The 12,044-nt window shown below is 46.3% G+C and overlaps 1 protein-coding gene across 1 annotated transcript in view; it reads left to right on the forward strand.

Moving 5' to 3' along the window:
• Positions 1-2,833: 2,833 nt before the first annotated feature.
• LOC122930557 (zinc finger protein 585A-like) overlaps positions 2,834-12,044 on the forward strand; it is a 337,659-nt gene continuing 328,448 nt past the window's right edge. Inside the window, exon 1 of the mRNA XM_044284044.1 lies at positions 2,834-2,890. Within this exon, the coding sequence (XP_044139979.1) occupies positions 2,857-2,890 (34 nt within the window). The 5' untranslated portion in view covers positions 2,834-2,856. The remainder of the gene's footprint in view (positions 2,891-12,044) is intronic.

The following is a 12,044-nucleotide window of genomic DNA, read 5'->3' on the forward strand; positions in this document are numbered from 1 at the left end:
TTGACAAAAGCAGCAGGATGAATTCTGAAGTGTTTCGGGCAATATTATCTGCTCATATTCAGCCAAATGCTTCAGAACTCATTGGACGGTGCTTCACAGTGCAGATGGACAATGACCCAAAGCATACTGCAAAAGCAACCAAAGAGTTTTTTAAGGGAAAGAAGTGGAATGTTATGCAATGGCCAAGTCAATCACCTGACCTGAATCCGATTGAGCATGCATTTCACTTGCTGAAGACAAAACTGAATAGAAAGACAGTTGCAGTAGAGGCCTGGCAGAGCATCACCAGGGATGAAACCCAGCGTCTGATGATGTCTATGCGTTCGAGACTTCACGCTGTAATAGACTGCAAAGGATTTGCAACCAAGTATTAAAAAGTGAAAGTTTGATTTATGATTATTATTCTGTCCCATTACTTTTGGTCCCTTAACAAGTGGGAGGCACATATGCAAACTGTTGTAATTCCTGCACTGTTCACCTGATTTGGATGTAAATACCCTCAGATTACAGCTGACAGTCTGCAGGTAAAGCTCATCTTGTTCGTTTCATTTCAAATCCATTGTGGTGGTGTATAGAGCCAAAAATTTTAGAATTGTGTTGATGTCCCAATATTTATGGACCTGACTGTATATGGCTATTGTATTTCCCACAATAGCCATATATCTCCAACAGGGTTTAGAGAAGAACCTGAGGCCCTCTACTCTTAAGGTGCAAGTGTCAGCACTTTCTTGAACTCCAAATTAGCAGATCATCCCTGGGTTAAAAAAGTATTGGTACCAGCAGGTAGACATAGACCCTTTTATAAGACTAGGATTCCTCTCTGGGATCCTATCCTAGTAGTAAATGTCTTAGCAGGTTCTCCCGTTGTAGCCTTGGATTCTGTCCATATCGGTAGGGTTGAGAAAATCGGGTTCAGATTGCTGTATCCAATTAGATAAAAAACACTCGTCTTTCTGAAGTTTCTGCAAATATCGTAAGACTTACTTCGTCTCGCTTCTATTACGTGTAACTTTGTTTATTGCCATAAATTACAATATCATAAGAAAAGATGCTCGGCATCGTGCCTCATTAACAAAGCCGAGTTAATGAGGCTGTCTCATTCATCTTTTTCTACGCCTGTTTTAGATGTAGAAAAAGGTCTAACTGTAAGACAGCAGGGAAGCCTCTCATTGTTTCCCAAACGTTTTCGGTCTAAAGTGACCTTTATCAACGGAATCTGTGGCTACAGGAGAAGGAAGCGCATCTGGATATAACTATACAGTTTGGATATGACTTACACTGTATTGATATGACACGACTTTGATTAAAAGCCTTTGAAAATACCTCTGAAGTGTCATGAACCTTTGTATTATACAATAATGGAACTGACATGATAGAAATGAGACAAAGTAAGTCTTGAGATATTTGCAGAAACTTCAAAGACCTCCACGGAGGCAATACATTTTACAGATGGAGCCCATATTATTTAGGTAGCTTTTAAAAGAAGCGGGTTCGGATACAGCAATCCGAAACCGATTCGTTCAACCCTACCTATCAGGTATTTCTCCCTCAGAAGAGCTTTCCTCCTGGTCATTACTCTTGCCTGCTGGGTCGGTCAACTGCAGGCCTCTCTGCTTTCCCTCCCTACACTACTATCCTTGATGATAGGGTAGTAATGATAACCCTACCTGCCGTTTTCCCTAAGGTAGTTTCCAAATTGCAAGAGAACCAGGAGATTATTCTTCTGTCCTTTTGTAATAATCCTTCTAATCACAGTGACGTGTCTCGCCATTGCATAAATGTCAGGAGGTGACCAATTCACTACCTTGAAGTTTCCAGGGATTGGAGGAAAGCAGAGAACCAGGCCAGCAAAAGTACTACCAGCAGATGGATGAAGCAGGTTATTTTCTTTTGGTATATGTCAGTCAGGACCTTCCTCCTTCTTCCTTTTTATGGGGCTCATTCCACAAGAGCGGTGTCCACCTCCTGGGCGGAGAGAGTGGAGGCCTTGTTGGATCAGATATGTAAGGCAGCACCTGGGCTTCCCTCAAACCTTTCTCAGGCACTATAGGTTGCAGCTTTTTCCCGTGTCTGATCTCAACTTTGGTAGAAAAGTGTTGCAGGCAGTTGTCCCCCCTCTAATTTACTTTATTTCTAGTTTATTTCTCCCTGGGTGCCCTTATGGGTGAGGAGGTAAAAGATGGATTACACTTGACCGTAATTGATTTTATCAGAACTCATAGCAGCACCCCATCCATTTTTTACCTCGTAATTTTCTTTGGTATTATTTGTGTTGTTCCTTAAAAAGATATAGTAAGAGTTAGTTATGTAGATTCGGTAGGGCGTTCTTCTCTGTCTAACCTTTAGATAGTTTTCTAGCAAAACTGAGTTGTGGAGATGCACCGCTTTTATGTTGCAGGTTTCCTGTTCAGCAGGGGAGATCCTCTCTATGGGTTCTGGAAAAACAGATTACCGGTAAATGTAATGTATCTTTTTTCACCTAAGTGTCTCTCTCCTTCGACAGGAGTACACCATAGTGAAGAAGACATCGGGGGACTGTGTGACTCCCATCATCCATCTCCAGGAGTCAGGAGGGCGGAGCAGGACCCCTCCCCCCATCACAGAGCCTTCCCCTCACCCCCTGATACATGAGCAGAAGATCCTAGAACTCACCCACAAGATGATGGAGCTGCTGACTGGAGAGGTGACACTGCTGGGAATGCTGGGAAATTCTCCAGTAACAGCACTGGAGGGGTCTGGGTGATGACGGTGTCATTGTGTTGTCAGGTTCCTCTAAGGTGTCAGGATGTCACTGTCTATTTCTCCATGGAGGAGTGGGAGTATATAGAAGGACACAAGGATCTGTACAAGGAGGCCATGATGGAGGAGCACCAGCCTCTTATATCACAAGGTAAGAGCCGTCATGTGCAGTGTATACATGTGTGTGCAGTGACATGTAATGGAGGAGCACCCGCCTCTTATATCACAAGGTAAGAGCCGTCATGTGCAGTGTGTACACGTGTGTGCAGTGACATGTAATGGAGGAGCACCAGCCTCTTATATCACAAGGTAAGAGCCGTCATGTGCAGTGTATACACGTGTGTGCAGTGACATGTAATGGAGGAGCACCAGCCTTTTATATCACAAGGTAAGAGCCGTCATGTGCAGTGTATACACGTGTGTGCAGGGACATGTAATGGAGGAGCACCAGCCTCTTATATCACAAGGTAAGAGCCGTCATGTGCAGTGTATACACGTGTGTGCAGTGACATGTAATGGAGGAGCACCAGCCTCTTATATCACAAGGTAAGACCCGTCATGTGCAGTGTATACACTTGTGTGCAGTGACATGTAATGGAGGGGCACCAGCCTCTTATATCACAAGGTAAGACCCGTCATGTGCAGTGTATACACGTGTGTGCAGTGACATGTAATGGAGGAGCACCAGCCACTTATATCACAAGGTAAGACCCGTCATGTGCAGTGTATACACGTGTGTGCAGTGACATGTAATGGAGGAGCACCAGCCTCTTATATCACAAGGTAAGAGCCGTCATGTGCAGTGTATACACGTGTGTGCAGTGACATGTAATGGAGGAGCACCAGCCTCTTATATCACAGGGTAAGAGCCGTCATGTGCAGTGTATACACGTGTGTGCAGTGACATGTAATGGAGGAGCACCAGCCTCTTATATCACAAGGTAAGAGCCGTCATGTGCAGTGTATACACGTGTGTGCAGTGACATGTAATAGAGGAGCACCAGCCTCTTATATCACAAGGTAAGACCCGTCATGTGCAGTGTATACACTTGTGTGCAGTGACATGTAATGGAGGAGCACCAGCCTCTTATATCACAAGGTAAGAGCCGTCATGTGCAGTGTATACACGTGTGTGCAGGGACATGTAATGGAGGAGCACCAGCCTCTTATATCACAAGGTAAGAGCCGTCATGTGCAGTGTATACACGTGTGTGCAGTGACATGTAATGGAGGAGCACCAGCCTCTTATATCACAAGGTAAGAGCCGTCATGTGCAGTGTATACACGTGTGTGCAGTGACATGTAATGGAGGAGCACCAGCCTCTTATATCACAAGGTAAGAGCCGTCATGTGCAGTGTATACATGTGTGTGCAGTGACATGTAATGGAGGAGCACCAGCCTCTTATATCACAAGGTAAGACCCGTCATGTGCAGTGTATACACGTGTGTGCAGTGACATGTAATGGAGGAGCACCAGCCTCTTATATCACAAGGTAAGAGCCGTCATGTGCAGTGTATACAACTGTGTGCAGTGACATGTAATGGAGGAGCACCAGCCTCTTATATCACAAGGTAAGGGCCGTCATGTGCAGTGTATACACGTGTGTGCAGTGACATGTAATGGAGGAGCACCAGCCTCTTATATCACAAGGTGAGACCCGTCATGTGCAGTGTATACACGTGTGTGCAGTGACATGTAATGGAGGAGCACCAGCCTCTTATATCACAAGGTAAGAGCCGTCATGTGCAGTGTATACACGTGTGTGCAGTGACATGTAATGGAGGAGCACCAGCCTCTTATATCACAGGGTAAGGGCCGTCATGTGCAGTGTATACACGTGTGTGCAGTGACATGTAATGGAGGAGGTACACAAGTTTGACTCTTTAAACATTACGTTAGGTCCCTGCATTTGCCTTATTAGTCAGACATATTTATAGGCTCCATTCACCTGAAGGATCTCAGGAGGTTCCTGCTGAAGTAATTCTCCTCCAGGATCTGCTGGGGATGTCTGGGGGCAAATGTCCCTTTTTTGATGCAGCAGATGATTGGTGCGCTCTTCATTTCCTCCTTGGCCCAGTTACTAGGAAAGGGGGATAAGAGGATCCATCGTCTGTCTCTCCCATTCCTGAATGATGGATGGCTTCAATTAATCTGCTAGGGATTCCACAACTTTCCTTCTAGGTCTTCTACCCTGGAGCTGTGGTTCATCCACCTGCAGTGGGCCAGTCTCTGAGGTAGTGAGTTACTACTCAGCCACAGTTTTGTAACTCCCTTCTGGCGCTCACTCTCCTCCTGTCTCAGGCCTACAGTCACTCAGTGGCGCCTCCTATGTTTCTCCTGTGCTCCTGCTCATTTAACAGCATGTGCACAGGAAACTGGCACTCATTAGACCCGGAATGCAACTCCAGCTCCCTAGAAGCCGTGGATTCCTTTGCTGCACAGAACCCCCGAAGATGCTCCACAATCATTATCTCTTAATAATTCAGGCACATCATACATGAGAGGGGCTCACTATATAGACTGGTGTAAGATCCGTCAGCTTCTCCAAAATGATACAAAGAATAAGGACTCCTTCAGTACAGATAGTGTTACAGCCGATCAGATGAATGACATACAGAGACATTATTTAACACAAAACAAAAATAAATAACCCCCCCCCCACCCCCTAGCGAAGAGACGGTCCGCCATTTGTAATAACCATATCGCATCTCATCATACTGTCCAACTCACAGTCAGTAAAAACCATATCCCTCCCATGTAAGTGCGTAGGGCCTATCAATAATCATACCTAACCACTTAGTCAGGACTCCGGCATCACTAATATGTCCAACCTGGTTCATTTCTTGTCATTTCCGACTCCTACACGAATACTGATTTGCAGTCACTCATCCCGGTCTGCCCCCCACCCAGTGGCGTACTGCCAATATGGGCACACCACGCAGCTGCTATGGGGCCCATGGCATGGGAGGGCCCGGCCCCCTACATCTGCAGACTCATCCAGTTTATTAACTAGTAACTTATGAGGCATTGAGGCGGTGATGGGGGGAGGGCAGCAGCAAGCAGAGTTCCTGTGGGGTTGGGGGGGGGGGCACTGTAGGCTCATAGAGGATTCATAAAGGTTAACAAAATGCAAATATCTAGACCTCTTCAGCACCTCTGTGACGTTTACTTGACAGTATTTTTATTAATTGGTCACTCAGACCACATTACGTCTAGCTCGAAGTGCTGACTAATATAACATTTTAAATCTTTATTTAATTTCCTTAAAACTGTCTTCCACGATATAGACATAATACTGTCAAGTAAACGTCACAGAGGTGTTGAAGAGGTCTAGATATTAGCATTTTGTTAACCTTTATTGTTAACTGACTCGGCGCTACTGCGCCAAGCCGTCTTTTAATATGGCTCGGCGCAGGCGCAGTAGGAGCCGAAGGTAGCAGAAAATTCCGTCCCACTGCGCATGCGCAAAGTCGGAATTTTCTGCTACCTTCGGTCGTCTTCTTCGCGCATGCGCTGTGGCCCGGAATTTATTGCTAGCTTCGGCCGTCTTCTTCGCGCATGCGCAGTGGCCCGGAATTTTATGCTACCTTCGTTGCGTTCACGCTATGGGTGAATCCTCCGCGCCTGCGCCGACAAACCCCTGGCAGAGCCAATGAGAAGCCAAGGTGAGAGACACCTCTCATGTCACTACCGGAAGTGACGTGGGTAGCAAAAAATTCCGGGTAGCAGAAAATTCCGGAACACCAGTCTGAAATCAAATGCGGCCACCGGGAGCAGGCAGTTCCAAGAACAGCCGCCGGGGCCCTTCATCGGGCTGTTCTCGGAACTGCCTGCTCCCGATGACCACATTTGTTTCAGACCGGCTCCCGGCACAGGTAAGGGCTTACCTGTGCATCGCCGGACTTGTAAAAAAAAGATGGCAGCCCGCATGTGTTCGCTGGCGAACACTGTGAACTGGCCATCACTGGTTCTGTATACTTGATGGATTAGCAACAATTGGGACACGCGATGTCCCTCACATACCGATAGTTGCGGCATCAGAGCCAATATCTCATTCCATTGGTGATCCGAAATAGGGCCGACATCCTCCTCCCACATCCGCCTAGCCGGGAGTGATTCCTCTCCTATGGACTTTCCAAAAAGATTCCTATATATTGAAGAGATCAGCCCCTTCGTAGAGGACCTAGTAAGGATCTGTTGCAGGAGTGGAACCCTCACACAAGGTCACTGAGATAGATTTAGTCTGCGTCTGGAACGCGTGTCTCAGCCGCAGAAATTGATAGATAGGCAGTACGAGGAAGAGAAAACTCCTCTCTAAACTGATCAAATGACTTGAATTCTCCATCTTTCTGCAGCTGATATAAGAATGTCACTCCATTCTTCTCCCACAGGGAAAACCCTTCCAGGCGGAATATCTCAGGCAGCTGAGGGTTGTTCCAGAGCGGTGTAACCTGGGTGAAGCCCGATATGGACAGCAGCTCCCGGCACTTGTGCCAAACCCTACTGATTAAGTTAATTGTAGGCATTCCTGCAACATGAGCGGGGAGGCCATCCTGTTCCAATAAGACTATAGGGGATCAAGATCCGTCAGTCTTAATATATCCCTTCTCGTTCGTCTACGACACAGCACACCCAATGGCGCCAAAACAGCCCCTTTTATAAACTCCTCCCAGGAATAGTGTAGGGTCAGTTATAAATGTTGTCACGTTCCCAACCGCCATCAGTGCCCGAAGAAACATTATGGCGTGCAGGACATAACATAAGGTGTGATAGACAGAACGGGAGGTGGACAGATTCAGCTGTGCAGACGACGGAGGTCAATGGGTAAAAGGAATCCCATAGTAACTGCCTCAGATACAAGTCTGTCAGGATGGGAGCTAACTGCATCTTTCCCACTTCAGGGGAGGTAGAATACGGCTTAGGAGGAGGATTCTCACCATGGGAGGGAGTTTAGAGCGATTATTCTCACGTTCATTCAGTGACCATAGCTCAGGTATACAGACAAGGGGAGGCCGGTGTATGTACTGAGAAAGGCGTAACTGTCCTTCTATTGAATCCTCCTACAGAGGAGGATGGGGTCTCAGAGGTTCCTGTTCCTGTCCAGCAGGGTGGTAGCTCTCATGGGCTCACTGATGACATTTTCAGATATTTTTCTCTTTCCCCATTCACTATAACAGCTCCTTAGGAAAAAGGAATTGTCTTCCCTGGTAAAGGAGACTTGGAGGGGATATAGATGTAGAGCATTCAGAGCCTTCCCAATGCATCCTTTACTACGTCCCAAAAGGGGCGTATCACATGGCAATGCCACCAAATATGTTATAGAGACCCCACATCACCTCCGCATCTCCAGCAATGTGCCGAGTCAGATAACCCTCAGTCAGAGAGTAGTTTATTATGACTTTCCTGGATGCGAATGCAAGGTGAAAAGCCGCGTGATGATGCCCAACACTCCTTTCGTCTCCTTGTCTGTCAGCACCAAGCCCACTCCACCAGGAAGGGAGGTTTAATATCTCTCCCCTGACCTCCCTGCAGCACATATAGCGCAGAGGCTTTCTTGTGTTTCAGAACTGGAGAGGCAATACGTTTTTCAAAAGGGGTTAATGTCTTTTGTAGTTCATATTTCCTCAAGGCACTGCGGCAGACCATTTGAAAATGAGACTGGTATAGAAAGAGGGAAGAAGATTGTCTGAGAGAGGCAGGTAGAGCTTCAAGAGGTGGAAACTTTCGTTCCTGAAAGAATTCCCCTAAAGTTATAGAGGCAAAAAAGCTCCATAGTTCCGGGTAGGTCCCTGCTGGGGTTCCCATAAGTTCTGGAAGTAGCCTGGCCGGCATTAGAGGGGAAGGCCCCTGAATAGGTGTGCTACGTACTTTGGACCATGTCTCCCACAGGCCCCTCAGCGGGGGATCACAATTCTCTGAGTCTGTAAGGTGCCAATTTGGAAGCCAGAGGTGTCGGTGAGAGGAGGGACCTGTAACATGTTCCGCTAATCTGGCTACATCAATCTGTCTCTTCGGATCCACCATTCCTAGCCATCTGTTTAATTGTATAGCTTGATAATACATATAGACATCTGGTACCCCCAATCCTTCCTCTTCTCTGCGCCTAACCAATACATTATAAGGGATTCTGGCCCTTTTCCTCCTCCACAAATAGCCTGAGAAGGCCTGATTAATGTCTGCAAAGAATCTAGAGGGTAAAGCAGTTGGGACCATCTGGAGTGTGTACATGAGCTTGGGGAAAACATAAGCCTTCAGTACATTCTTGCATCCCATCCAGGATAGGAAAGAGATGTCATATTTTCATAGTAGCCCGATCACACTTTCCAGTAGGGGGGCATAATTAACAGTGTAAAGCTCCTGCAAGTCACTGGGGATTTTTATTCCCAGGTACGTCAGGGGTCCTTTCGATAGTGGAAAAGGTGAAATGGTGCTCAGACGTGTAGTTTCCTCCTTAGAGAGTGTAATATTTAACAATTCTGACTTCGTGGAGTTAACTTTAAAGTCAGAGAGTGTGCTAAATGTTTTAAGTTTGTTGTCCAAAGCCAGTAGCCCAGTCTCCGGGTTGGTGACAAGGAAGAGCAGATCATCAGCAAACGCTGTGCACTTAAGATCCCTCTCGCCATATTGGATGCCCATAATTAAGGGTTCCTGGCGAATTGATTGTATCAGCGTTTCTGCCACCAAAACAAAAAGAGAGGGAGATAGGGGGCATCCCTGCCTTGTTCCATTTGAGATCTCAAAGACCGGAGACATTGTCCCATTTATCCGCAGCCTGGCTTGCGACTGTCCATACAGCAAAAATTGCTTAAATAAATGTGTCAGGGATGTTGAATTAATGAAGTGGCATCTTCATAAATGCCCAATTGGCCCTTTTTCAGCATCGATACTCAAAAGCACTGGAGGAAGTTTCCTATGTTGTGCCTCATAAATGGGGTGAAATATATGATGGGCGTTGTCCTGGTCCTCTCTACCTCTCACAAATCCAGATTGCTCCCACTCTATGAGCAGCTGCAGGACAGAACCTAGTCTAATGGCCAATATTTTAGCCCATAATTTTAAGTCAATATTCAGAAGTGAGATGGTAGAATTTCCAGAAACTACTTCTAGTAAATCAATGGACTCCCGTCCGGGCCCGGGCTTTTACCCGGGGCAAAGTTGTGGATTCCTGGTCGTACCTCCTCCTGGGTAACTTGTCTAATCAGGTGAGCTCCCATCTCTGATGAGAGTGAAGGCAGATTAAGGGAATTTAAGAACAGTGTCGTTTAGTCTATTCTGTTAAGGCCCCTTTCACACGAGCGAGTATTCCACACGGGTGCAATGCGCCCGCACGGAATCTGGATCTATTCATTTCAATGGGGCTGTGTACATGTGCGTTGGTTTTCACGCATCACTTGCGCGTTGCGTGAAAATCGCAGCATGTTCTATATTCTGCGAACGCTGGCCCCATAGAAGTGAATGGAACTGCGTGAAAATCACATTGCATCCGCAAGCAAGCGCGGATGCGATGCGTTTTTCACGGATGGTTGCTAAGAGATGCTGTTTTCAGTTTTTTATCACGCTCGTGCAAAACGCATTAAATCGCATTGCACCTGCGCGATAAAAACTGAACAACTAAACGTGATCGCAGAGAAAACTGAATGACTTCGTTTGTGAAATCGCGCATTTTTCACTGAAGGCATTCGCAACGCATCGTGACCTAATACGCACACGCTCATCTGCAAGGGGCCTAAGGGTTTCTTCCTGCTCTACTCCCTTATTAAGGTTGTACAGGGCAGAGTAAAACTCTTGGAAGGATTTATCAATTGAGGGTGTATCGAGATGTAGAGCACCATCCTTCCCTGTAATCTTAGAGGGAAGGGAACAGTGAAGTCATCATCTTAGTTCCCTTGTTCCCATGGGCATATATTTTGTGTTGGAAATAGAGCAAATGTTTCGCCACTCTCTTTGATAGGAGTTTCTTTAACTCTAGTCTAAGATTCGCCCGATCTGCCTCTGCCGTAGCGCTAGCGGATTTTTTGTATATTCTTTCTATGGCTGCAATTTCTGCTAATATGGAGTCAATAACTTTTTGTTGATCCCTCTTTACTGTAGTGCCTAGTTCAATAAAGGTCCCCCTCACAAACTCCTTGTGCGCCTCCCATACAATCGGCACTTACAATCTGGTGAGACGTTGAGGGAGAAGTAAGAAGATAGAGAATCCTTGATCTGCTCGCAGTGCCGTGGCTTATGTAGAAGTGATTAATTTAGTCTCTAATTCCAATTTCTGCAGGGCAGGGAGGTCAGGGTGAGAGATGCCACACAGGGGGCATGGTCCGAAATCGTAATAGATCCTATCTTGGACATACTGCAGAACGGTAGGAGAGAAGTAGAGATTAAAATATGATCAAGTCGCTGAAAGGATGCATGAGGGTTAGAATAGAACGTGTAATCTTTAGTGGTAGGATTGAGATGGGATTTAGTTCTTGCAGTTTCTTGTGAAGTTTACTCAGATGGCTCTGTGAGATATGGGACTCGCCCAACGAGGAGTCGGTAGGTGGGTTGATTACTGGATTAAGATCCGTTGCTATCACAACTGGGCCTTCTGCAAACCCTTTCAAGGTGTACAGAGCTTTAGAAGCCAGATAACCATGCGTTGGGGGCATATAGATTGGCAAAAGTAATTTTCTTAGAAGCTATTTCCCCTTTTAAAAGTAGCAATCTGCCCTCCGCATCTGCCAAGCTGCTGATGCAGTACAAAAGGTACTGTGTGGTGGAATCCAATGGAGGAGGAAGGATGGCAGGAAGGATGGCAGCTATGGAACCATTGTCTAAATGGGTGTAAGGGTAACTTCGGGATTCTCCCTTGCTTGAAATGGGTCTCCTGCAGGAAGATTATTTGGGACTTAAGCTTACGTAAGGTAAGTGCAAGTTGACCCCTCTTATTAGGGGAATTCAGTCACTTCACATTAAAAGTGGTAAGCAATATATCAGCCATCTGTGTGGTGAGATGCTCTCCCGGCACGTAACTGTCAATTTCAAAGATATGTGCCAGTACATGTGCAGGGTTTAGGAATGGGCCAGAGGGTCAGCAGAACCCAGTCCCTAGGGAGGGGGGTAGGTAAGATAGACAAAATGGTAGGAATAGGGTGGGAGGATATAAGGTAACACTCTAACCAGACTAAACAGAAATCTGGAGTTGCTAGATATACTGAGACTGGTCCAAGACAATACCAGATCTCTGCCTCCAGGAACTCTGTACAGGCTCTAAGCCCAAAGACTCAGAAATGATCAATGCTAATACAAGAAAACATCTAATTAATGGTG

The sequence above is a fragment of the Bufo gargarizans genome, chromosome 1 (genome assembly GCF_014858855.1).
Source record: "Bufo gargarizans isolate SCDJY-AF-19 chromosome 1, ASM1485885v1, whole genome shotgun sequence".
NCBI lineage: Eukaryota > Metazoa > Chordata > Amphibia > Anura > Bufonidae > Bufo > Bufo gargarizans.